This window comes from Ursus arctos, unplaced genomic scaffold (genome assembly GCF_023065955.2).
Source record: "Ursus arctos isolate Adak ecotype North America unplaced genomic scaffold, UrsArc2.0 scaffold_20, whole genome shotgun sequence".
NCBI lineage: Eukaryota > Metazoa > Chordata > Mammalia > Carnivora > Ursidae > Ursus > Ursus arctos.
Window position 1 is genome coordinate 50,351,251 of NW_026622875.1, and position 27,933 is coordinate 50,379,183.

At 49.1% G+C, this 27,933-nt stretch overlaps 1 protein-coding gene across 3 annotated transcripts in view; it reads right to left on the reverse strand.

The window, feature by feature from the left end:
• Positions 1–27,933, reverse strand: part of ACVR2B (activin A receptor type 2B) — a 40,207-nt gene that overhangs the window by 10,867 nt on the left and 1,407 nt on the right. Inside the window, exons 1-10 of one of the 3 annotated variants that reach the window (XM_057315989.1) lie at positions 23,805–24,728; positions 5,838–6,045; positions 5,206–5,315; positions 4,897–5,024; positions 4,674–4,817; positions 4,004–4,147; positions 3,531–3,679; positions 1,646–1,760; positions 773–911; positions 554–684 (exon numbers count right to left, since the gene is read on the reverse strand). In XM_057315989.1, coding sequence (XP_057171972.1) covers positions 554–684; positions 773–911; positions 1,646–1,760; positions 3,531–3,679; positions 4,004–4,147; positions 4,674–4,817; positions 4,897–5,024; positions 5,206–5,315; positions 5,838–6,045; positions 23,805–23,889 — 1,353 coding nt within the window. In that variant the 5' untranslated portion in view covers positions 23,890–24,728. Of the gene's footprint in view, positions 1–553; positions 685–772; positions 912–1,645; positions 1,761–3,530; positions 3,680–4,003; positions 4,148–4,673; positions 4,818–4,896; positions 5,049–5,205; positions 5,316–5,837; positions 6,046–23,804; positions 24,729–27,933 lie in introns of those variants that run through there. The other 2 variants (XM_044383306.3, XM_026496741.4) reach the window with 2 other exon arrangements.

A 27,933-nucleotide genomic window follows, 5' to 3' on the forward strand; every position in this document is an offset into this window, starting at 1 on the left:
GGTCTTTTGTACAATATCCCCAGACTGGAGGAGACAAGATGCCACGTGGCTCAGTCCATGCCCAGAAAGATAATAATGAAGACAGAGAATAGAGAATATTTAATCAGAGCTAATCCATATTAAGCATTTATGTGATAGGTGTCCTGCCAAGCAATTAACAATAACCAGTTAAATCTATTACTACCCTGAGGAGACACAGGCTCAGAGAAATAAAGCAATTTGCCAGAAGCCACGCAGCTACAGATAGGCAGATCCAGCATTCAAACCCAGACGTGTCAGGCCAGGGCCTGTACGCTCCCCCCCACAAATGGTCCACATGGAGGCCACAAGGGGCCCCGATGGAACGCACTGTCTGGCCCCCTCACTCTGGGCCCAAACCCGGAGCCACCTCCCTGCCGAGCCTGGAACCTTCCCAGACATTTTCCTGGTGGAAGGGAGACAATGCACTAAGTGGCCTCTGACCGGGCAGGGAAGGAGGCGTCCTCTCTCTGTCCCGCGTGGACGGGTGCCCCGTCTGCTGCCCTGCACAGTCACCTGCCACCCAGCCCCTCACCGGGTGCTTCAGCCAGTGATCCTTAATGGCAGGCCGCATCTTCTTGTGCACGACCACTTCCTGCAGCTCCTCCAGCGACGGGTGCTGGCCGATCTCCTCCTCAAAGGGCAGCATGTACTCATCCACAGGGCCTGCGGGTGGCAGAGAGCCCAGCAGGGTCACCCCATTCGCGGCTCTTCACCCCACTCCCTGGACGCTCGGGGCTCCCGCCCCACTCACCATCTGCAGCCTTGCAGCGGGACACAAGCTCCCACAGCACCAGCCCCATGGCATACATGTCAATGCGCAGGAAGGCATCTCTCTGGAAGTTGATGGCTCCCTCAAGCACCTCAGGGGCCATGTACCGCCGCGTGCCCACCTACGTGAGGACAGGGAAAGGGGTCCCATCAACAGCCACGCACAAAGGGACTCACCGCGGCACACGAGAGCCACCGCCCAAGTGCACCAGGGAGGCCAGGATGGCAGCATTCAGAGGACACCACCAGGGATGACAACCCTTGATTCACCACGTTCACGGGGAGCTCACGAGAGGTCACGGTGTACATATGATACCCCAAGGGTAACTGAAAAATATCACGCGCTCAAGACCACAGTACTCTAACATGGAACTGCTGCCTCTCTACTCCCTCAGCAGCACCAGGGGCCACCCACATGGTGCGTGTTTTCCTGAGACTAAGATAAAAAACAGAGGGGTTGAAGAATACTTAAAAATATTTACAGCAATTGTTCTAGGAGGATTTCCTCAGGCTTAAAACCTTTAGGTACGCTTTCTAGGTTTTTGGTTTGGATTCTTAGTATAGTTCCTTCTATTTTACATTGCTTCACAATTCCGCTGAAAGAAAAAAAGAGACTGAGGCTACAAGGATAAGCACCAACCTCAGTGGGGAAGCTGGATCTGACTAACTGGCCTTCGAGGCCATGCTGCCTTCCATACCTGGCCTGCCCCATGGGGAAGACGAGTGTTGCTCCTGGAGTTCCCAGACAGCTCTGAGCTCACAGTGACCCTTGCCCCTGTGTCTTGCCAGCCGGGCACCAGAAGGGCTCCGTCTACCCCTGTGCCAGCCCTCCTCCTGCACCCCTGAGGCTCATTACCTGCCCGTGAGTGTCCCCCGGAGGCTTCCCTGGCTCAAACCTAACAGCCAGACCAAAGTCAGCCAGCACGGCTGTGAGGTCACTCTTGAGCAATACATTCTTGCTTTTGAAGTCCCTGGGGAGACAAGTGGACTGGGATGAAGGTGAATACTGTGCTCCTTGCTCCTGGCTTCCCAACTTGACCCCCAAGATACTGGAGCCTGTGCTTTCAAGTCCCCAGAGACCTAGACCAGCCAGTCCCACCCCATCTGGGGAGCAGGGTCTGTACCAGGGTGGAGTTCTATGAGGCTGCACAGGCAGGCAGCTTTAGGACACCCTTCCACCCCTCACCCCCCTCGATGTGAGAATCCCTCAATGCACTTCTGCCACAGCTGTCAAAGCAACACCTACCACAATGGCTAGGCAGACCCCATTCCAGTCTCCACACTTTCAAAGGCCAGCCTTTGCATTCTCAGAGGGGACGAGGTCAGGCCTACTGGCCTCGGATTAAGGCTTCTGGGGAAAATGTACATGACCCGAGAAGGGAGTGACAAGTTTAATGCTCTTGCCCAGGTTTCTGTGTAGGCCCCTGAGGGTAGAGCAGGGTGCTGGTATGTGCATTCAGCTCCCCCTCGCGCTAGCAGAGGTACGTCTGGTCCTCAGGCTCCCCAGTGCCTGTGTCAGTCTTGTTGTGAGGATGAAGCTCAGGGAGTAGTAAGTACACATGCTTAGGGCCACCCTGGCACACTTACTGTGCACTACTGTTAGGTTGAACCATATGGAAGAGTCAACATTCAACCATTTTTGACCTACAAAAATCGCAATTTCACACTGTCAACCTTAAATGTCATAGATGTTATTACCACGAGGGGCCCTTGAGCTTTGAATCCTAGAATCCAAGGCTCATTCCCCTCCCTCGTAGGCACAGAACCACACTAAACTAAGTCTAACGACAAACTACTCAGCTTCTCTGCACTACTGTTCCTTGCTCCGTACGACGGGACTGGGAAAACACCCCCTATCTCACAGATGAGTGTCTCACAGAACTCTCTCCCTTCGGGTGACGAGACTGACCTGGCCTGGTGTTTCTCAAGGTTCAGAGTAGTGCCTGCATTTAGTTGAGGACTATGATGACCAGTTAATACAGTGGTCCTCAAGGGGTACCCCAGAACCCCAAAGAGTCCCTAACACTGTTTCAGGGGAACTGCAAGACCAGAATTCTTTTCATTCGTAATCCATTATTTGTCTTCTTGCAAATTCATTCTCAGGAGAAGAGTTTTCCAGAGGCTACATACGTGTGATGTCATCACTCTGACACTTAACAGAATGTGTGTACTCTGATACAGCAAATAGCAGACATAGCCCAGGTAGACAGAAGTTCTTTTTAAGAAAGTAAAGAGATCCTGGGGCACCTGGGTGGCTCAGTCGGTTAAGCATCTGACTTGATTTCCGCTCAGGTCATGATCTCAAGGTTGTGAGATGGAGTCATGCTGGGCATGGAACCTGCTTCAGATGCTCTCTCTCCCTCTCCCTCTGCCCTTCCCCCACCACTGAGCACGGGTATGTTCTGTCTCTCTCTTAAAAAAAAAAAAAAAAAAGGACTGTAAAGAGATCCTAACCAAAAAGTTTGAGAACTGCTGAACCAACCCTCCAACCAAGGTAACGGGAGTCAGCACTTCCTCATGTGGCCACCAGAGGGCATGAGAAAACCAGCTTTTGTGGCCACACCAGGCCCAGGAAACGGGTGGAAGGCAGAGGAAGGGCCAGGTGGGCCCACCACCAAGCAAGCTAAGCATCTTTATGAAACGGAGACCCCTTCACCCCCACCCCAGGCCCTGCTCTCACCCTCCAACCCTCTCTGCAGCTCCACGCCAAGTGCAGGGAGGGCAACTGCTAAGCCAGGTACCTGTGGGCAATAGACGGCTTGTGGCCCTCACCACGGCACCAGGGTACATCCTCATGAAGGTACGAGAGGCCTCTTGACATTGTCTCTGCCACGTGACACAGTTCATTCCATGTGATGATGTTCCCCTTGAGGTAATCCGTGAGCGAGCCCTACAGGAGACAGCACAGAACTTGGGCACAGGCTCTGGGTACAGGACAGAAACCAGCCTGGCCCCCGGAGGACTGTCTCAGTGGACCAATGGCGGGCTCCCCTCCTGGGAGACTGGGATTGACATGGAAGGTATGTGAGGTCAGGAGGGGCTGGGGGGCAGGGGGTGTCAGAGGGGGTTAATCATGAAGTCACTGCACTTATTCATAAGAATTTATCCCAAAGTTAGGAGTTCTTGTAGACACTCACATCTACACTTAGGAAGGGTCACCTTAGGGTGGAAGGCCGCCTCATCTCAGGAGCCCCCGTCCACAAGCGTGACTCACCTTGTCATGGAAGGCCGTGATGAGCCACAGCTCCACCTCAAGGTTGGAGCCTCGCTTCTCAGCGGCAATGAACTGCAGCAGGTTCTCATGCTTCATGCCAGGCGTGCTGAAGATCTCCCGTTCACTCTGCCATGACTGCTTGTCCTAAGGCAGGAATGTGGCTAACCCCCACTGCTGCCACACCACCCTGCCGCACGACCGCCACTTCAGGCCCTCCACCCACCCAGCCAGCCTCGGCTCTGTAAGGGAGGCAGGCAGATGACCAGGACTGAGCTGGGCCCCAGAGCACAGGCCGACAGTGATCCCGGAGCTCACTTGGGGCTAGCACCTGACTTACAAACCAGGCCACTGACGTCCAAGGAGGGTAGTGAGTGGCCCAGTGTCACCCGCCAAATGAGATGCAGAGCCAGGCCTGGCTTTGCTAAGTGTACTGGGCAACTGCTGGGGTAGCCTGGTGTCCAAGGCCTCTAAGCAGAACCTGATGTCAAAAACAAACCCCTGAAAACTAGAGTGGATCAAGGTTTTGCAAAGTCCTACCCTAGCCCTACAAGAGAATTTCAGTGGGGCCTGCCTCTCTCTCATCCCACCTGCACAGGCCCAGACTGCCCTGGGGTGGGACAGCTGAAGCCACAGCAGGGGTGGATTACCTGGTAGCTCCTCACACACTCACCTGGAGTGGGAAGATCTTGACAGCCACAAAGTCATTCATGAGCTGCGCCTTCCAGACACAGCCAAAGCGCCCCCGAGCCTTGATCTCCAGCAGCTGCAGAGGCTTCAGGCCCACCAGAGGGGATGGAGGTGGAGGTCCGGGGTCCTGGGGGAGAAGGACGGCTTAAGAGGGTCTGGCCTGGCCACCGCACCTCTACCCCAGCCCTTCGCCAGCCCTGTCTCACCTCGTGGATGTCCACGTGGCCGTAGGGAGGCTTGCGATGCCGGTACATCCAGAAGGCCAGCAGGACGATGAGGGAGAGGCCCCCAATGGGCAGCAGCGAGTAGGCCAGCACCGTGAGCAGGGTGGGGGCTGTCGGGGGTGGCTCGTACGTGACTGGGGGACACAGGGAGCCCTGTGTCACACAGCCCGCCCACCCACACACCTCAGGGGCCAGACCAGAGAGCCCCACAGCTACTCCCCACCCAACTCGGGAGCTGAGAGAGCTCCAGGGCCAAGGAGAGGCCCTGGCCTACCCTCCCGCAGCCCTCACCTTCTGGGCCCCCGGCCTCCGGCAAGTGGGTGAAGCGCTCGTTGCAGAAGTTGCCTTCACAGCAGCAGAAGTACACCTGGGGGTTCTCCTCGGTGGCCACACACTCCTGCCTGGAGGCACACAGTTTCCCACGTACCCCTCAGCTGAGGGACGCAAGCCTCACTGGGGCCTGCCCAGCTGACCCCTTCCCAGAGCCAGAGAAGCTCATGGGGAACCATCAGGGGACAGTGTGAACCCACCTCCCCTAAAGTGGGACCCAAAGTCAGGCAGGGATAGCCAAGGGTCCACACAAAGAACTCTCCTTTGGACTGGGGAAGGGTACACAGAGCTGCAGGAGAGCTAGGACTCTGGCACCATCCCTACTTGACCAAGCTGTCTGGAGAGGCCCTTGTCTCCCTCTACCCTTAAATGCAGGCTCGCTTTCACGTCCTGAGGCCCAGAGGGCACTGTAGCCAAAGGCAGGCTCCAGTGGAACTGGGGGTTGAACAGGAGGGGAGGGCAGGCTCCAGCAGGACTGAGTTGGGGGGGGGGGGCGAGCTCCAGTGGGACGGGGTGGGGGGGGTTCTGGGAGGGAAGGGCAGGCTCCAGCGGGCTGCGGGGATGGGGGGAGGGGAGGGCGGGCTCCAGCGCACCTGTCGTAGCAGTTGAAGTCGTCTAGCCAGCAGCCCTTCTTGACGAGCTCAATGGTGCCGGAGCTGTTGCGCCAGGAGGCATAGCAGTGCAGCCGCTTGTCCTGCTCACCCTCGCAGCGCTCCAGGCCGCTCTGGTTGGTGCGCTCCAGCTCCCAGTTGGCGTTGTAGTAGATGCACTCCCGAGTCTCAGCCTCCCCGCGCCCGGAACCTGTGCCCAGGAGGTGAGAGAAGGGCTGAGCAGTCCATAAACCCCCGCGCCTGTCCTGAGTCCCCGGCCACCTTGCAGGAGGCTGGGTGGTGGGTGAGTGTCAAACAGCCAGACTGATGGCCACACGCACAAAACGGGGCTCCACTGATGCCTGAGGCTCCTGAGTGGGGGTGGGGTGGCTCCCTGGCAGCAGCAGAAATGGAGGAGCCCTCAAAACCCCAGTACACAGCAGAATCACTGTGTTGGGGGAGGGGCGCTGCTAAAAATACATATTCCTGGGCCTAGCCCATACTGGACAACTGAAATGGGGGAAAACACCAGCTCCAGCCCTCCCCACCCCACAGAATCTCAGACGACTCTGACACAGACCTCAGGGACCCTGTCTGGGCAAATTCCGCGAGGCAGCTTCCTGCTGCTGCTGTCTGCCTCATCATGGGGAGACACACTGCTGGTGTGTCCCCCACCCACCTCCAGACTGAAAGGGAAGTAAGGACCCTCCAGTACAGTGTCCTTCCTGCGCCCAGCAACAGCAGCTGGTGCTCAGCAGCGCAGGAGAAGGTCCTAAGAATCAGGCCAGCATCAGCATGCTCAGGGTAAGGCTCCCAGAGTCACTAGGGGAGTATGTGCCTCAAGCAGACAGAGGCTGGTGGGTGGCCAGAGGTGGTTAACAGAACCCTCCCAGCTGGGCTTGGCCCCTGAAGACCCCCGAGAGCACTCCTCCCCATTCCTGTGCCGTCTTCCGCCCCCTGCATGAGTGCCATCCAGGTGGCCAAACACTTCAACCACCCCCCCCACTGCACCTTCAAATATGGCCTCAAACATTCACCAAATCCACCTTTCTCACCAACCCCTCCCAAGCAACCCCATCCCAGCCCTCCCATCTGCCCCACTGCCTCCAAGACACCATAAGTCCTGTAATGGGAAGGAGGAAGCAGATGCCAAAGGAGGTTCCCAGGAAACAGATTATGGCGCCTGCCCCTGACACTTGGGCTGAAGAGCTCTCCAGAACTCTGTTTGTGAGTGCCCTACCATGGTCCCTTTACGGGACACCAATGATCAACTTCACTACCAAAAACCACACAGACACCCAAGAGGAAACCAGCACCAAGCATTCACCTAACCTCTCCGCTTTTCTTGGGCCTATTGGGGGCCAGTGACCTGACGTCACCCCTAGCTGGTATCCTGCCCCAGGAAGGAAGAAGGAAGGGTCAGAATCACCCTCAGGGAAGGATAGTCAGCCAGCCCACCAGCAGCCAGGAGAAAAGACCCCACCCCAACCCTGGGGGAGAGCTAAGTGCCCTGAGTCCTAACAGCCCAGAGCCTCCCTCATCCTCCACTCCACGCCCACAGTGGCTATCGTGAGCGAAGAACTTGATGCGCATGGTACACGCAGGGAGGACTGGCTGTCAGGACGGAAGGGCCCCCCACCGCAGGTCATTCTCTAGTCATCCCTTCTGCGGTGACAAGAGGCTCCTCTGGAGGCCAGGGGCAAGCAGCAAATCTCAAAGCTCCAGGCAAGAGCATCAAGGGTCCAGAATGGCATCCTATCAGAATGCCAGTGTCCAGCCACAGCTCTGGGCATCCAAGGACAATTCTAAGAAGAAAAAGAGTGGCCTCCCAACCACCCAGGCAGCTGAGACCCAGCCTGTCCAAAGGAAGGGCCTCAGGGTCTACAGAGGGGCTCATGCAGGGGTGCACATTGGCTTCCCCCAGCCAGGCCCATCATCGAGCGTAAGGCTTAAGGTTTTAGGGGAGAACACTAAGGGATGGGGTGAGCTGCAGACAAGGGTGCCGGCTACTCCTCGATCTTGCTTCCCCCACTGCCGTCACATCACGTCGCCAGGCCCCTGAGTACACTCTGCTTCTGGGCTTAGCACAAGTTACTACCTCTGGCTGCAGGACACTCCCCACTTTCTCCTTTAAATTCCAGCTCTTCTCTCTCCAGAGACCAGGCAAACTCTCAATCTCCACAGGCCCTTGTGCTTCCTCCATCACTTAATTTACCACTCTTGACTAACTTCGTATTATTTTTTTAAAGGACTATTTCAGCTATTCAAAAGTGTAAAAATAGGGGTGCCTGGGTGGCACAGCGGTTGAGCGTCTGCCTTCGGCTCAGGGCGTGATCCCGGCGTTATGGGATCGAGCCCCACATCAGGCTCCTCCGCTGTGAGCCTGCTTCTTCCTCTCCCACTCCCCCTGCTTGTGTTCCCTCTCTCGCTGGCTGTCTCTATCTCTGTCGAATAAATAAATAAAATCTTTAAAAAAAAGTGTAAAAATAATGTAACCAAAGAGGTTTCCAAGAGGAAATAACATAGTGAATATTCATATTAAGAAATAAAACATTATAGGGGCGCCTGGGTGGCACAGCGGTTAAGCGTCTGCCTTCGGCTCAGGGCGTGATCCCGGCGTTATGGGATCGAGCCCCACATCAGGCTCCTCTGCTGTGAGCCTGCTTCTTCCTCTCCCACTCCCCCTGCTTGCGTTCCCTCTCTCACTGACTGTCTCTATCTCTGTCAAATAAATAAATAAAATCTTTAAAAAAAAAAAAAAGAAAGAAAACATTATAAATGTACTTGAAAATTGCTTTTTAAATGTCAGCCTTCCCCCACGAGACTACAAGGCTGAAGAAAGCAGAAGCGCTGACTATCCTGAGGGCTAGAACCAGCTCCAGACTCATGACAGGTGGGCAAACGGAATAACCAATGGACAGACAGAAGGACACGGTTATCACCTGGCGAGGGCAGGATTTCGAAGGCAAGGGACGACAGGAGGTGTGGCCAGGGCTGCAGGCTCAGGGTCCTCAGGGGAATTCCCATCTCCATGCAGACAACAAGCAACAAGTCCCCTGTGCAAGGCGAGGAGTCCCAACTTTGACAGTAGCCCAAGGCTGGCCTAGCTCCTCTCCTCATGCCGCTCACCAAGCAGAGGCTCCCCTCTGGCCATTACCATGGGCAGGACCCAAGTGGACAGGGCTGGGAATGCCAAATCTCAAGGCTCCAGGTACGACCCAAGGGCTCAGGATATAACTGGACTCCCATCTGACCAGATCTTCCTATAGACAAGGAGAGTAAGGCAGCCTTGAGCTGGCCGGACCTCATTCAAATCCTGGCTCTAACACCTCCTGGGTAAGTTACCAATCCCCCCTGTGCCTCTGTTTCCTCATGTGTGAAAAGGGGATGATAAAAGCACCTAATTCCTCAGGCTGTTCCAGAGCCAAATGAGTTAATACGCTTTAAGAGTGGTTATGACAGTGCCTGGTTCATTACCTGTCATATCAGGAGCCGTACCCCTCCTCCCTGCTGCCTATGACAATCCTTCACATTACAAGCCCCCAACAGGGCTCCCAGCCCACCAAGAAGGGATTGTGCACACCAGCGCCTCCAAAAGCTTTGCACTCAGAGCCCAAAGAGGACCTGGGGAGACTGGGAGACTCCAAGCCCCTCCCATACCACACCCAGGCTCTGCTGCCAGCTGGAAACCCGGGCCTTCCCCAGCCTCCCTCCTCCCTGGTGCTCTGCTTCTGCACACACTCAGCTATTTATAGCCTCTGGCAACACTCCAACCACAAGGCAGCCTCTGCCTTTTAATAGACACAGGGTCCCTGCCCCTGCCCCTGCCCACGCTTGCTCACGGGGCTGGGGCACCCATGGGCATGAGACTCCCCTGACCCCCGCCCACTCACCTATCCCAGCAGGAGAGGAAGCTGTGCTCCCAAGATGGGGTACCTGCAGTCCCCCCCATTATTTGCTACCTCAGAGCCCTGAGGACAGTCTACCTCCCAGATACCTACACAAGTGCCTCACTCCATCCCTGAGTCACATCCAGCCCAACTGCTGGCCTCCAAAGGAACCATGTATACAAGTGATACGGTCCCCAACAGGCAGTCCCTAGGTTCCAAGGGGCTCACACTTTGTTGGAAAGAAGACCCCAGTATTCCCCACGCCCTCAGCCCAGGTGGACAGAGAAACCCCACTACTGGCCACACACCACCACCAAGAAAAATAAAAATACATACTCCACTATGAACCAAATACATACTCCAGTCTCAACTGACATTCCGGAGCTTGCCCTAAACAGACCAGTTTTGACACTCGAGGACAAGGGCTGGGGGTGTTTCCCAGTCCAGCTGGCCTTGGACACAGCCCACTATGTGCTGGGGAAAAGCAGGGGAAAGCCTACCCGGGTCCTCCCTGGGAGGCACCTGAAGCACAACAGGGAAGTAAGAGTGGCAGAGGGATGCAGAAGTGAGGGCGATTAAGGCAGAGCCTTGGAAGGAGCATACGGAGCTAATGTGGCCATGCCTCCTGAGGTTCCCTGAGCTCTGGGTTTGGGGTGCATCCAGCCCAGCCAACATCTGCCAGGGGAGCTTCGAACCCTTGCAACCAGCAACTGGCTGCACTCTACCCTTGGCTCCTGAAGCCGCTCCTCAGCAGCCCTCACCCCCTCCACAGGAAGCAGATGCCCAGCACCAACCACGGGGCATTGTAGACCAGTGAGAAGGGGAAGCCACCCACCTCATCCACCTCAGCCCCCTGCCATCAGCATGCCAAGGTGCACCCTCCTCCCAGAAGTCTCCATGCCTGAGAGGGGGCCAAGTGAGGCATGCCCAGTGCTCTCTCTTACTGCCTAGACTCCAGGCCTACCTAGAAAGAGGCAGGCTTCCCCTAGCCAGTGGCCAGGCTCCCTTCCTGGGAGGCTCCTGCCTTAGGCTCCCCTAGCCCTGCCCTCCTCAGAAGGCAGCCCTGCAGTCAGCTGAGTATCTGCTGCCCCAGCAGGTTCCTCCAGAGGAGCCCAGAAGCACCCAGAGACCTGAAGGTTAGGTTATGGCTCCCAGTGACAGTATGTGGTTCACATTCATGACTTCACCTCCCCCACAAGAGTAAGAATGGCCAGGGTGTGGGGACTAAGGGAACCTAAAAGGGGGAGGGGGAGGTGCAAGGGGGAGGGCTGGAGTGTGAGAAAGACACCCACAGACACACGTACACTTGAGTATGCACCCACTGTGCAGTGGCACATATGGAGAGTAGGGCAGAAAAGAATCCAAAATGCATGTATACTTTATCTTTGAACTTTCACACAAGAGAAGAACTCGAGTATGTTTCCAGGGCCAAACAATCTCTGACTCATTGGCTTTTTTGCCTTGACCCATTTAGTTGCAAGCCATCCACATCGATACACATTTATTTAACAAACACATAACAGGCACTAAACTAAGCATTTGACAGATAGTAATTTAGGGGTGCCTGGGTGGTTAAGCATCCGACTCCTGATTTCAATTCAGACTATAATCTCAGGGTTGTGAGATCCAGCACACGCAGGGCTCAACACTGGGCATGGAGCCTGCTTAAGATTCTCTCCCTCTCCCCCTCTGCCCCTCCCCACTCCCTCTCAAATAAATAAATAAATACACAGACAAACAAACAAATAAATAAATTTATCCTAAGCTAAGGCACAAGGAGGTGAAGCACCTTCCCCAAGTTATTACCAAGTGTCAAAACCAGGTTTGGAACCCAGGCAGCCTGCCTCCACAGTCCATGCCCTGTGCCTTCCTGCAGCCCTGCAGTGCATACAGTCCACTGTATGAGCTCACAACTGAAGCGTCCATCCTCCCGATGGACTTTTAGTTATTTATAAGGGGTGCTGATTGAGCACTGCCACCAAGAAGCCTCTAGAAGCCTCCTGTGTGCTTTCTTGTGCTCACGTGTGGGCAGGCAGTTCAGGGGATATGTTAGAGATGCTGGGTCATATCATAGGGTAGGAGCATCTTCAACTCACAAGAGACTGTCAAACTTTTCTCCAAAGTACCCATTTGGATGTACCAATTTATGTTCCCAGAAGACTACAGCCCCACTGAGCCACACCCTCACCCCTGATACTTGCTCACCTAGTCAGTATGAAACAGTGTAGGACAGTCTTGATCCCCAGTTCCTGATTATTTGTGAAACTGATCACCCTTCTGTGCTTATTAACCTCTATTTCTGAGAAATGCCTGTTCACATCCTTTCCCATTTTTCTGCGGGGTTGCTTTTCCCAGGAGTTGTATAAATTCTTTATATATTCTTGTTAATAAAACTTCTCTAACCATATAGTAGCCCTCTTCATTTGTTCATTTGCTCTTCACCAAAAAGGCTCTTTGATCTGATGCTAACATAGGTATACAACATTTTGTGGTATTTTCTGAATTTATCTCTTTCTTTTATTTTAAATCTTTATCTTTTTCTTCCAGTTCAATTTACACTGTCTTTGACCTAAAATTGAGTCCCATTACATTCATGGTGACTGCTATGTTTACATTTGTTTCTTCTCTATTACTACCACCTTTGGATTATCTTTTTTTAATTCCACATTTCAGCCACTCTGGTCTGGAAGTAATGCACTCTCTATGTATTCTATGACAAGCTAGTCTTTAAACTTCAATATGTACTATTTGTGCTAAAAACCTAAAGTTAATCAACATCTCTACCATCCCTCATAGGAACTTAACCTATGAGGTTTTAGCCCCAATTACCTCTTTCCAACCACACTTAATTAGTTTAATGTAATATTGGTGTTAAATATTTAATCTGCTGTCGTTGTTCTTCCTATCTGCCTCCCAAAGCAGACAGGATATGTGTTGAATACACTTAGTATCTTCTTATTTGTCCGTACACTCATCGGTTCATCTGCTCAGCCAACCCTGTATCTCTGCTCTTCCTTCTGGGACCACTGTCCTTCCAAAAGAATATCCTCCTTCAGTAACGATCTTTGGTAGAGAAGCTTTTGTTGGCTTTTCTGAAAATGCTATTTTGCCCTGTTTCCCAATTGACAGTTTAAAAGAACATAAACTTTTAGTCTGGGTTATTTTCTCTTGTCATTTTGAAAATATTATTCCACAGTCTTCTGGTTTCGACTATTATTGCTGAAAAGTCTGTTATTATTTTAACTTTGTAGCTACTCTGTCTTTTCTCTTTGGCTACTTTCTTAGATCATCTCTTTGCAGTTTCACTATGAGCTTTGTGTCTAAGTATGCGTTTAAGTTTATTTACACTGCTTGGAAAAATATGCTTTTTATCCAATGATTCACCTCTATTATCAATTCTGAACAATTCCTGGCTTTTTATCAATCTGAGTATTGCATCTCCCTATTCTATGATTCTGAAATTCCTATTAAAGTATATTAGACTTGGGGCACCTGGGTGGCTCAGTCAGTTAAGTGTCTGCCTTCGGCTCGGGTCATGATCCCAGGGTACTGAGATCGAGTCCCATATTAGGCTCCCTGCTCAGTGGGGAGTCTGCTTCTCCCTCGCCCTCTGCCCTTCCCCCTGCTCGTGCATGCTCTCTCTCTCTCTCTCTCTCTCAAATAAATAAAGTCTTTTAAAAATAAAGTATATTACTCTTTTTCATTCTATCCAGTATTTTAACCCTGCCTTTATATTTTCCAATTCTGTGTCTAGGCACCATTATGGATAATTCCATATGGCCTAACTTCCAATTTATTAATTCTCTCTTTAGTTGTGTCTAATTTGCTGTTTAGCTCTTCTACTTAATTTATAAATACAACTAACCCATTTTTTCATTTCCAGAAGTTCTATTTTTTTTTAAATTTCTTGGTTGATTTTGATACTTCTGTCATACTTCCAAACCCCTATTTTATAATTCCATAATTTAATTTCTTGAACATTTATTTCTGCCACCTGTTATTCTGATGATTTTTTACTCACAGTATCTTGTTTCCTTGTGTGTTTGGAATTTAGGATTCTCAGAATTTTGGATTCTGTTTTTGGATACAGAGCTTATGTTCATCAGGCCTCTTCTGTGAGAATACTCTAAGGCCAAGTTTGAGAGGGCAACGTTCCAGAGATAATTTATGTTTTTGCTTCTGCCAAACTTTCTAGGACATCATCAATTTGGAATCACTTTAATTTCTCAACTTCAAGTTTCCCAGAGAACACTAACTAGCTGGTATAAACTTCAACTCCAATCTCATGTAAGCACAGACCCATGGTTATAAATTCTCAAGAGAAACTATCTGCCTCCCTATCAACCTGAGCCAAGACAACTTCATTATATACTCCCTTTGTCAGCAAAAGGATGTTTCTTCTAGTACATACTTTCACTGAAGGTATAATCCTATGGAAGTTTTATCATATGAGGGCCTCAGTCTCAATTTCATACCTTATCTCTCATGCCTTACACACTGCCACTAAACCTACACCACCAAATTAGGGAGAGAGGCAGAGTCCCCCTGGGAATCAACAACTTTAGCTCGTGGAGGTATACAGTTCTAATTTCCAGCCTTCTCTTGCTTCTCCCTTACTTTCTTATATATGCAGCTATGCATATCCATTTTAAAAGGATATTTCTCATATCTTATGCAGCATCTCTACATGTCTTGCCTGAGGAGATATATCAGCTGTTTTACTATTTCACTATGATTGCTGAAACGTAAGTCCAAAAGCATTCCCAAGGGTGCCAGGAAGAGCTCTATATGCCCTCACCAGCCCAGCCTAGGAACAAGGAATCAAGCCAGATCACCTCAATTCACTTCCAACTTCGACTCTGTAAACAAGTCCCTGGCACCATCCTCCCACAGAACGAAGTGTGGGTCCCGGGCCATCCTCTGGAATCATGCCTTTCTCCAGGCCCCATCATTTCTGAAGAATACTAAAGAGAGAGCTTCCAGGTAAAGGTTAGGATTATACACAAATAGTACTTTAGCTACCTCCTGTAATTTCATAAAAACCTCACACAGATAAGTTTTTAAAGCATAAACCCATAAGGACAAAAAGAACAGGAAAGAACCACAGAAATGAAATTCTGAAGCTGGAAAGCAGATACACAAGTGGTCAGTAAACACACAGACTCATGAGTTGGCTGTGGAGAAAGATGAAAAGCAACACGATTTCCACCAGAGGATCCTCCAAAACTCAGGAAATTGTGGCACCAGATGTCTCTGGAAGAGTAGGGTGAAGATGAGTCCAAAGACAGAAAGGCTGGCCAAATCCTCAGAGCTCACTACTACTCACCATGGCTGGGGGCTGCCTCCCCCAACCCAGCAGAGAGTAGGTCATTTTCTAAAGAAGATAAAATAAAGAGCCTCAGAATAAAGAGCAGTGTGAAAATCTGAGGGTACAGGTACCATACTGGAAGAATACAGAATAATATATGAAACACAGAAACTCCAGCTCTCCTCCCACCGTGGCTCCCAGGACGTTGGCAGCCAGGCCTACAACTAACCTCCCCCACCAATTCCCAAACAGAAAGCGGAAGATACTTCTCAGGAGAATCTGACTAGCTTCAAAAACCACCCCATGAGATCATCCTACAGTTGGCAGGTTCCACTCACGAGCTCAGAGCTTTCAATTAGTATTCAGGTCCATACTTAAATATGAACAGGTCTAGGAAAGACACTTACCTGAAAGAGATAAAAACAGGCAGGGGGGGGGGGAAAGAACCCAACGGAGATTATATAGGGAGAAGATAACTTCAAAAATTCTATCATGTACCCATGAAAAATAAATAGAATGGCATTGTTAAAAGACCAGAGAATGAAAGAGCTCTCAGGAATTAAAAAAAAAAAAAAAAGATATATATAAATCTAACGGCAGAAATGCAAATCAACAGAGGATTAAAAGATAACATAATCTCACAAACAAAATCAAGTAAACACACAAGGATACAGAAAATAAGAAAGAAAAGAACAGGAATCTAGAGGCCCAATCCAGGAAGTTCAACATCTAAATAACAGGAGTTCCAGAAGGAGAAAACAAAAGGGAAGAAATCAAAGACCAGAATAGTGGATGAAAACAGGCCCCCCAGCAAGGACCATCACTGTGAAATTTCACCACAGTGGGGACAAGAATATATCCCACAACAAATGTCTATCAAGAGAGAAATGTCACCTATAAAAAATTAGGAATCAGAATGACTTTGAACTTTCTGCAGCCAATAATACTTGGAAGCTAGACTATAATGGGACAGTGCTTCACAATTTGGAGGGGAAAAGATTTCCTATTTATAAGCTCATACCCAGTTAACTATTAATGAAATGTGAAGGGAGAAGAGAGAAAAGTAAGATTACGAAAACATACCTCCTATACACCCTTTCTCAAAAGGTACTAGAGGATATATATGCTCCATCAAAATGAGGAAGCAAACAAAAAAAGAACATACAACAAGGACACAAAAATCCAGAGATGCAACATAAGAGACAGTGACAGGTATCTCAAAGATGAAGAGCAAAGGAGATACAGGGTGACAGCCAGACCAGGATAGGAGCCAGAGTCTACATGGAACTCTGTTCATACTGTGGGCTGATCTTTAACTACACAGGCACCAATCACACTTCAAGCAATCAAATAAGCAGACATTTCAGCAGCTACACACCACAGAAGAGTTTATGAATTCAGCCAATATAACTATCTGCTGACTCGAAAACCAAAGAAACAAAAACAAACACAAAAAAAAAAACACCAACAAAACAAACTCAAAACAAGCAGTGCTTTTAAGAGAAACATAACAGAATTCAGAGCCTCTACAATAGATATAATCCAAGATTATATGAAAAATAGGTAAATATATCTCATATTCAAGAGAATAATCACTGGAGACAAATTTTAAGATGATCAGATGTTGGAATTAGCAAAGATTTTAAAGTAATCATCAGAAGTACATGTTCAAGAAAGTAAAGGAAAACACATTCCAATGAAGGCTGATAGGATATATCAGCAAAGAAATAAAACTTACAATAGGAACCAGATGGAAATTCTAAAACTGAATAATCTGAAATGAATGGAAATAAATATACCAAGTCAACATATCTAGAGTGGTTAAGATGAAATTTTATAACACTAAGACACAAAAATGGATGATTTATTCCCCTGCTGAAGCCCCATCAACTAGTACCACTTCCCAATATTGAAACAATTTTTCACACCTCTGAAATATCAGTTCAAAAGAACTGAAATGCTTTGACTCTTATGGGAAAGCTGTCCATTTTCCAACTTCTGTGTTTCTTCTTTGTCTTAAATTAAGCATCCATATAGGCATGAATATATTTCTGGACTTTCTATTCTATTCCATTGTCTATTTGGCTATCTAGCACCAAAAGCTTCCCATTTTATTTTTTTCAAGATTTTATTTATTAGAGAATGTGAGCAGGGGGGAGGAGCAGAGGAAGAGAGAGAAGCAAACTCTCTTCCAAGCAGGGAGTCTGACACAGGGCTCGATCCCAGGACCCCCAGATCACTACCTGAGCTCAAGGCAGATGCTTAACTGACTGAGCCACCCAGGTGCCCCAGAAGCTTCCCATTTTAATTACTATAGCTTTACAATGAATCCTGAAATCCAGTAGGCACAAGTTGCTCTTTTTGTTTAACAGCCTTGAGTCTTCTTTACTCCTTTGCATTTCCAAATTGTTTTACTCTGAGGATTTAAGATTAAACCCTACAGGCTTTTTCTGCATCTACTGAGATAATCCTATGGGTTTTTTTGCTCTGTTAACATGGCAGATTAGATTTTCAATTATTAAACCAATTATGCATTTCTGAGATTAAAACACTTGGTCATGATAAATATTTTTTTTACATATTGCTGGAGTCTATTTGTGAATGTTTTAAAGACTTTTGCATCTTGTATTCATTAGGGATGTTAGTTCTATTTATCTCTCCTGCTCTATGTTCCCTTATCTCACTTTTATTGCTTTCTTTTCATTTGTGAATTCTCTATTATTCCATTTGTCCCCCTTCTTAGCTTGAAAGTTATCATCCTTTCTATCCTTTAGTGATTACCCTACAGATTACAGCATGCTTCCTTGAATTATCAAAAGCTAACATTATTAGGTAATATTATCCTCTTGGTGGCCAATGTAAGAACTTTTAGAACAATTAAATTCTATTTTCACTCCACCCTCACATATAGCATTGTCATGTGCTGTTTTTATATGTATTTCAAACTCAATAACACACTTCTTTCATGTCCAAATGCATATCATTTTCAATGTTCTTCATTCTTTTCTGCATGTCTGACCTCCCATTTAGACGATCTACCTTCTGCCTGAAGAAAACCCTCTTTGCTTGATACCTTCATTCTTTTTTTTTAAGATTTATGTATTTATTTTAAAGAGAGAGAGGGAGAGAGAGTGGGGAGGAAGGGCAGAGAGACAGAGAGAGAGAGAATCTCAAGCAGATTCCCTGCTGAGCATGGAGCCCAACATGGGGCTCAATCTCACAACCCTGAGATCACGACCTGCGCAGAAATGAAGAGTCAGACACTTAACCAACTGAGCCACTCAGGCACCCCAATACCTTCATTCTTGAAAGACAGATTCACTTGATATAGAAGTTTAGGTTGACAATAATTTCTTTTAGCATTTAAAGCTATCATTCCATTGTCCTCTGGCTTCCACTGTTTCTGAGAAGTCAGATGTCAATATAACCATTACTCTTTTGACTGTAAATATGCCTTTTTTCTCTGGCTGCTTTTTAAGATTCTCTCCTTGGTATTCAGAAGTTTGGCTGGAATAAGAATAGGTGTGGAATTTTTATTTATCTTATCTAGGTTCACAGAGCATCTTCAATCTGTGGCTTGATGCCTTTCATTCATTTTGCAAAGTTCTCAACTATTACCTCTTCTGCGCCTGTCTTTTATTTCCCGGGCATTTCTGGGGCTCTAATTACATGGATCTTAGACCTTCTCACTTCGTCCTGTCTGTATCTTTCCCTTTCTTCTGTATTATATTTTTCCCCTTCCAAGGCTTAGTCTGTATATTATCTTCTGATCTATCTTCCCGTTCACTAATTCTCTTTTTAGTTTTCTTAATCTCCTGATACAATCATCTATTGAGTTCTTAATTTCTGTGCCTGTACAATGCAGATCTATAACAGATTTTTCATTTAGCTCTTATATATTTTTCCAGCTTTCTACTGAAATCCCCACTTTCATTTCCTTGATCATAGCAAGCACTATTTTTCAATATGCATATAACTCCCGTCTGGAGCTCACCCAGGTTTGCTTCAGCTGTGATGTTTCTGATGGCTATTTATTTAAAATTATCATGAACACCCAGTAATGATATGTGCAAAATTGTTTGTAAAATAATTTGAGGCCTACAATGATGTTATATTCCTGTAATGATGTTACATGTGCTTCTGGCCGGCAGCTAAGGGCACCATTAATTCCAGAACTTCTTAAATCTGCTTTAGCTTTGTCTTCTTTTGGTTCCCCTTGCCCCCAATTCTTTGGGGTTCCAACTCAAAAGGAGGGGTTCACCATACCTGCCCTCTGTTGAAAACTCCAATCTCTGTCTTCCTAGCACCACAAGGCTATCAAATGCCAATGCAACCCTCTCGGTTGCCCATATGGAAGGGCTAAGAAGAGACTCAAACATCAAAGTCACCACCCAGAGCCTCTGTTCACACAGATCCTGACCTGGTAGGTCCTCACTATCCTCTTAGCTGTACAATGCTTTCAGCCAGAGATGTTTCCTCAATCTGTCCATCTCTTCCAGATGCCTTCAGAAAAAGAGCTGGTCCTGGTCATCAAAAGAGGAAGCCTCCGTATCTACTTTTCACCCAACTTTTAGACTATTTTCAGGAACACATATAACCCAAAGGGGAGACCTCTACACATATACAGAAACTGAAATCATCTGTGTAGATAAGCCCATCCATGGAAGTGTTTAATTTGACCCCAGGGGCAGAGGCCTGAAAAAAGTAACCTCCATTCCGAAATGTTAACTCAAGAGGGAAACAGAATTCCCTTACAACCAATTTTATTATTTCAGACTATTAGGGACTGAATTGTGTCTCCCCAAAATTCTTAACTCCCAATGTGACTGTACTGGAAGATAAAGCCTTTTAAGAGGTAATTAAGGTCAAATTAGGTTATAAGGGTGGGGCCCTAACCCAAAAGGACTGGTGTCCTTAGATGAAGAGGAAAAGACACCAGGAGTGTATGCACACACAGACAAAAGACCACGTGAGGACACAGTAAGTAGGCAGCTATGTGCAAGCCAAAGAGAAAGTCCTCACCGGAAACCAACCCTGCTGGCACCCTGAGGAGGACTTCCAGCCTCCAGAACTCAGAAAATACATTTCTGTTATTGAAGCCACCCAGTCTGCGGTACTTCAAAGCTATCCATTCTATGGCGGCCCTATCTAAGCACAGACAGTGCACATCACCTGTACCATGTGGGAAAGCTGATTGGGACATCATTCATCCTAGAAATAGTACCATAAATCCACTGTCACCTAAATCCACACGCAGAGCCTGACAAGTGGGCTTACACGAAGAATCCCAGTGAAAGAGCAGTGAAACAGCAGATAGCATGCTGAAGAAGGAGACTAGGAAAGCACAGGCTCTGGAGAACAAGTCATCTTGAACTATCTTCCCTAGTTCAGTGGCCAACTGTGGCAGAAAGTTATACAAGGAAACACCACACATGCTCAGACAGGAAAGTGAAGCTCACCAGAGCCCCTTCTGTCGTGAGAAGCTTCTCACCAGATTCTAAAATAATTCTTCTGCATGTGTCTCCTATACCGCCACCACCATCATCACCACATGTGAACTCAGGATCCTGCCATTCTACAACCTTGTCAAATGCACTGGGGTCACCAATGGTGGTGCCCTGTTACGCACAGCTCCTCACAACCTTCAGCAAGTGCCACAGCCTCTCTGGAAGGTGGAGGGGTAGAAAGCACGGCTAGTGAGCTCACACAGACACACACATGCACAGTCATCCCAAACCCAGACCAGCATTTACTGGCAAGTCTATTGCTACCTCTCCTTTATCAACATAGTAACCAGGAGGCTCAGACACAGGAAGGAGCCTCCCTGGCTCTCATCAGACACTAGACCTTCGTGAAGTGGGCTATTTCCAACCTCTGCAATCTAGTACTTTTGGAGAGGGAGGAGAGGCTCACATATGCTGCAGAGGGCCATGTGCCATCTCACCCAGCTTTTGCCCCCACTGCCATCACCTGGGTAGCCTTGTGGGGGGAAAAATAGTATAGCCATTTCTCCGTACCTACTAAAATTTAAAATATGCATGCCTGGGGTGCCTGGCTGTTTCAGTCAGTACAGCACGAAACTCTTAATGTGAAGGCTGTGAGTTCAAATCCCACATTTGGTATAGAGATAACTTAAATAAATCAATCTTTAAAAAATAAAAAATATATATACTATGACCCAGAAATTCCTCTTGTCATCTATCCTTGAGAATCAATCTGCATAAACTGTATACAATCAGAAAATCAGTATGAGAAAGACTGACAAAACATATCTCTGAATTTAAAAGCCATGACATGCAACAATACAGATGTTAAGTCACAAACATGGTGAGCAAAAGATGGACACAAAACAGTTCACACTGTTAGATTCCACTCATATAAAGCACAAAAACAGGCACAAATAATGTGTACTGTGCAAAGTCAGGATGGTGATTACCCTTAGGGATGTAGGGGTAGAGAATGGAAGGGAGCAAGAAACGGCTTGGTAGGATAGGGGCTGGTCAATTTCTGATTCTCGATCTAGATGCTGATTACATGGGCATATTTAGTTCACGAAAATTTATCAAGCTGTCATTTATGATAATTACACTGTTCTACACGTATTTTATACCCCATTAAATGTTTGAAAAGGAGCAATACCATTTTAATTTAATAAATCCTATTTCTCTAAGTACTTCCACAGATGCACAGATAAAATGTGTAGAAGGACTCAGATGGGGACCAGAGGTGGTAAAGGGCCCTGGTTTTATCTGTAACGTCTAATTTTCTGTAGATGAATGTATGTGTATTACTTGTAAAACTAAAAATTGGTAAAATTTTAAATGGGAAAAGAAGCTATGGCCAAAGTGACTTGTACTCCCCCAGCTACACCCAGGGTGCCTAACCAGGAGACCCCTGGGTAAAGGGAGGTTTGGGAGTTGTTTTTCAGGGCAGGGGAGGCAGGACTGCATTGTCCTAGTTCTCCTTCCCGAGTGGCCCTGCAGAACCCACTCTCAGATGAGAGGTTCACCGGAGGGGCCAGGCCGGTGGGAGGGAAAGTAGAATTCACCTCTGTAACTTCTCTGCCCCTCTATTTCTAAGCCCCAGAGCAGATGAACCCTGATCCCCAGGTTCTCAGGCAGAAAGGCAGACCTCTGTATGAGGTAAGAGCCACAGGGCTCCTCTCTAACCCACTTCCCACCCAAGCCAGTTCTAAGTCAGGCCCTGGTCTGCCTGATTATTGAGCACCTGAAGGCAACGTCAAAACTTGGGTGACAAGGAAATTCCCAAAAAGTACATAAAAGTACATGGGTTTCTAAACCCTGGGCTATCAGCCCAGGGCTCTGATAACTCATGCATGCTTTCTCAATCAATGGGGGAGGGCGGGAGGTGGAAGGAGGGTTGTCAATGACATTAGACTTTAAAAGGCATTGTCCTCATACCTGAAAACACTGTGCACCACCACACAAGCCAGAAGAAAAAAACATGCTGACATCAGCACTCAAGAGAGTCAGGTTCCAAGTCAGCCTCACATCTCCATTGGTTCAGGTCTAGGAGGCAAGCAGGGGCCCCACCCTCTCCTTGGATGGACAGACAACAGCTGGTCTGGTCACATCTTCCGAAATGCTTGACCACAAACTCCGGGAAGCAACCTTCTCCACCCTCCAGCCAAGGGCTTGGTTTTCCAACCAGCCTTCCTTTTCCTTCCCCAGAACTAATTTTAGCCTCCTTGGTTGTCAGAGTGGAACTGAAATAGTCAGCAGAGGAACATTTGCAAACAAGAACATGAGCTCACCTCACAAAACACCTCTGCTCCGGCCCAAAAGCTAACCAGAGAAGAGAAGTCCCATTGTGTGGCAGGCCAGGCCCCTAGAGAAGGTCCCCTGGGAGGAGGGCCACACATCTGCCCAGTGGCACAGGCTTCCTTTCCAACACCTGCTCCCAATAACCACATGTCCATGAGTGAACATGGGCTGCCAGCCCGAGTCTGAAAAAGCACATGCAAGACTGGGATAACCAGGGCGAAGCATGGGGCTGTTCAAAGGAGGGAAGCCATGACTGAGCCTGGGCCAGGAAGAGGCACAGCTCACCCCCAGCCCCTATCATCAGTTGGTTTCCAGCCCATCAGACATAGACGTCACTGAGAAACTTACAACAGAGATTCAAAAGAAGGCAGCGGCCATCTCCTCTCCCCCATCCCCATCCCCACCCCCAACTTGGGCATCCAGGAGTGGCGCCACCAGGTCCTCAGGAAACAAGCACCTCTGGTCTGGGGTGAGCCCAAGTCTGATGGAGATTGACCAAAAAAAGTAAACCCCAAGGGGGTGGGTGTCTATTCCAGAAAAAAGAATTGGTGACTGAATGGGTGGTAAGGAAAGAATATAAAGAATTCCGAGAAGGCAACAAGACGGAACCATAAATCTCAACCCCAGTAAGAAGCCCTTTAAAATAAACACTGGACATACCAGTGGTGTGGAGAACTTGGAAACGCAAGCGTTGGGGACTCCAACTTCCCACCCTAAGAGTCCAGTCTACAGTCAGGTCCCAGTGCGGCAAGCTGTGCCTTGCTGAGCTCGAGATCAGAGAAAAGCCCCCCAGAAAGCCCTCCCTGACAGATCCCAGAGTGGAGTAGTACAGATGCGGGGCTGCCCGCCTGCCAAGCCCAACACACGCTCCCAGAGAGACCAACCCCCTGGGTGAGGGCCACCAGTGCTGGCGCCTGTGCTGCCCACCCCACCTCCCGGACCCTGCCGGCAGACTCCCAGAGGCCAGGGTGGAGGCCTGCACCCGTACCTCGGGGGAGAGGCTGCCCCCCTGCGCTGGCGTCCCCAGGCTCGGCGGGGCGCCAGGTGGCCTGCCTGCTCGAGGGCAGGGGCATGCCCGCGTCCTGCTGCAGCCCCAGCGCTGCTCTGGCCAGCCTCAGCTCCCAGCTGCAGCTCGGGCGGCTCCCGGGCCGGCGGCCCCCGGGTTCCAGGCGGCGCGGCGGCCCCAGCAACACGCACTGCCTGACATTCTGCGCGAGTGGGAGGGCGAGGCCCCGTGCAAAAGCTCAAGGCGGCGGGCAGAAGCGGGTGGGCGGGTGCGGGCAGGCAGGCTGCCCGGCCACCCACGGCCGCCACCTCCCTGAAACCCGAACCGCTTCTGGGAAAACTCAAGGACGCCAGGATTCTCCTCACTGGCTGGCCGAGGTACTCCTGAACCGCTCATTTCCAATCAAACTCTCAAGGCCGAGCAGGTTGAGCAAGCAGGGATCTCCCAGGCTTTGAGGAGACTCCAACCTCCCACCCAGAATCGGGGAAGGTGGGGTGCTGTGGGCATCAGCTATAACCCCACCTCCCACAACTGTCTCTTTAAAGCACGGGAACATTCTAGATCGGAGGTTCTCAACCTCAGGTGATTTGCAACCCCTCCACTCATGCCATTTCTGTTGTCACAATTAGAAGTGTTACTAACAGTTAATGGACAGAGGCAGGGATGGTGCTAAACATCTTACAAAGCACAAGACAGGTCTCCCTGCCACCTCCCAAACACACACACAACAAAGAATCATGGGGTCCAGACTGTCCAGAGTGTCAAGACTGAGAAATCCTGGGGCGCCTGGGTGGCACAGTGGTTAAGCGTCTGCCTTCGGCTCAGGGCATGATCCCGGCGTTATGGGATCGAGCCCCACATCAGGCTCCTCCACTATGAGCCTGCTTCTTCCTCTCCCACTCCCCCTGCTGTGTTCCCTCTCTCGCTGGCTGTCCCTATCTCTGTTAAATAAATAAATAAAATCTTAAAAAAAAAAAAAAAAGACTGAGAAACCCTGTCCCAGAATGAGGTCTACCCAGCCAGGACCCTGCCTGAGAGTTGTCTATCCAGTGTCATTCTCAAAAGTATTCCCCACACCACCTCCTCCTCATAGCCCCCAAATGTCCATCCACAGTAACAGGCCAGTTATCAACAGGTGAATCTTAACTCTTAACCTGATGTCCCTTGGTCCCCAACTGCACTACCCTGAGCTCCCAGGAATGGGCTGAACGCATAGGCGCTCAAGGGAGGGCTGCCTGGAGGAGGAGAAAAAGGAGGAGAGCAGGGCTAGAATGTACACACTACACAGGGATCACAAAAGGCAGAAGTAAAGGAGTCCTGTCCAGTGGTTAGAAGCAATGTGGGAACAAGCCCAGTGCACCGCCCCCCCCCCAAGGGAACCAGCTGCCCCCCAGGACTGGTACACTGGCTGTGTGGAGGGCAGCTAGGACTTCACAGAGTCCAATCCAGGGCGCTACACGGCTCCTGCTATCAGTGCAAAACAGCAAGTGTGCACGTACAATGGCATGTGCTGGCTCTCATGCACACATGCTTTCTCTCTCTTTATTTGTATTTTCCTGGGGGAAGAGGCCACAGCTTTCATCAGATTCTCAGAGGGGTTCATGATACACAGGTCCATGACATAAAATGGGCACTCTTCACTGGGCTCTGAAAATTCCTGAGGTCAGGTGTCAGGGAAGGTCCAGGTGCTATTTGGGGATTCTCGATGCCCAGAAAGACCCTGCAGAGTAGTACACCAGAGGCCCACCCAAGCTCTGAGAGGCTGTGGGGTCCCAGGACTTGTTTATTCACACAGCTATAGAGCCTAGAAGGCTGGGTGAGTTTCTCGTATCATCTCAGAAGAGCCTCTAAGAGATAAGGGTGACCACTCCGCCCCAAGAGCAGCCCAGCCAGCCAGCGAGGAGTACCCAGCAGGTACAAGGATAGGGAGCAAAGGACGCCTTTCCCTGGGGAATGGCACCAACAGCCCGTGGCTCTGTGGTCTGCATCCTTGACAGCCACCACTGCAACAAGCCTGAGGGTCACTTTACTCATCACACACACACTTCTGCCCTGGGGAAACAGACAACATCTGTGGATCAGAGAGTAGCCAGCCCATGAGGACACCTTGGGGCAGTCAACACTGGCAGTTCCTGATGGAACAGACAAGAGTCACGTCCTCCTCCTGGCTCCTGACATTTCACTCAGAAAGTCTCCACCCCACCCCCACAGGCCCTAATCTGAACCCCAAATACAGAGACAGATGTCGGAAGTTCTAAAGAGATACACAGAACTGTGTCTAGGATGTCCACTGAAAGGCAAGAACCAAATAACTTATTTCGCAACGATACTGAGCCAGGCACAGAACACAGATCCTGTAACAAGCACCATGCGCCATTATTATAGTGTAAATTCCCCCTTTTCTTCTAGACCTGCACCAACCAATATGGTAACCACTAGCCAAATGTGACTACTGAGCACTTGAAATCAGGAAAGTCTAAGCTGACATGTTCTCTAAGTATAAAATACACACTGGATTTTGATGATAGTACCCCCCCCCCCCAAAAAAAGAATGTAAAATTTCTCATTCACTGTTTTAATACGAATTACATGGTAAAATGACTACTTGGTATATATTAGCTAAATAAACATACCATTAAAGTTAATTTCACCTTGTTATAGACTGAATCTTTATTTTTTCATTTAACTTCAATTAATTCAATGAATAAATTAAATTCAAATAATTAAGTGTATTATTAGTTTCAGAGGTATAAACTGAATGTTTATGTGTCCCCTCAAAATCCGTATGTTGAAACCCTAACTCCCAATATGATGGTATTTGGAGCTGGAGCCTTTGGGAGGTAATCAGGGTTAGACTGGTTCATGAGGGCAAGGCCCTCAATTTGGGGTTAGTAGAAGAGGAAGAAAGAATGATCTCTACCCAGCCCTCCAAACACCAAGGAAAGGCCACTCGAGGATGCAGTGAGAAGACAGCCATCTGCCAGCCAGAAAGAGGGCCCTCACCACAATCCTACCATGCTGGCACACTGATCTCGTACTTCCAGACACTAGAGCTGTGAGAAACAAATTCTGTTATTGAAGTCACCCAGCCTATGGTCCTTATAGCAGCCCAAGCTGACTAAGACACCTGTTTCTTTTTCCTTTTATTAACACGACTACCACAAACTTTTGTTACATACATGGTTGATGCTGTATTTCTGTTAGACAGTGCTGCTTGACCCTCCTCCTACTGTGGGCTGCCAGCGATGGGGTACTGCTGAACAGCAAGCCAAGAGTTGAAGGAAGGGCATCCATGAAAACAAAGGAACAGGAGTGCCAGCTCTCCCCCTGCTTGGGCTTGGGGCAGCTCTTCCCATAGCACCTCACAGGTCAGGGCAGTGGCCACCAGAGAACTGGCTGGTGTGACCACAAGAAACACCCAGAGACCCCACCTTCCTCTCAGGGCAGGAACATGGGTCCTTGGATTCCAGTCTAACTCCAGCTGCCCCACTTTGCGGAGTACACCACTCAGCACTGCCCAAGCTAGGTGGGGGGAACGGAGGGAAAGAAGGAAATAACGGTCCTTCCAGGGGCCCAATCCCACCCTGTCCCGCCTCATCAGGGAGGAGATGAGACTGGTGAGATGAAACGGAGACGAATTAGGATGAGGGTTCCAGGTCTGAGGCTGTCCTGTCATAGAAGAAGGTCCCCTCTGCAGGCTGGGGCTTGGAAGAGCACAGGACCTTCAAGAGGGACCTTCTAGGCAGCCAGGTGGGCTAATGCGTGAGCATTAAGTCGACTTCCGCGACCCGATCCTCTGGAGAGCAATGCCTCCCTTTCACTTCAGAAGCATCTCAAAACAGCACTTAAAAGGCAGAGTGAGCAACGAGTTCAACACCACCACTTTGCTTCTACCACACAGGAAATGGCTCCAAAAGAGCCGTGAGGCCCCCTCCCACACTATGCCCAAGTACAATAACGGGGTCTTCATCCTCTCCTCCCTGAGCTCAGACTACGCAGCTCCAAACTCCACACAGACAACTCACTTGCTCTGGGTGTAGACAACTAAGGCAAGCTACATTAAAAGGAGGCCTAGAGTGGGGGTGGGATGGGATGGAGATCCCCCCCATCG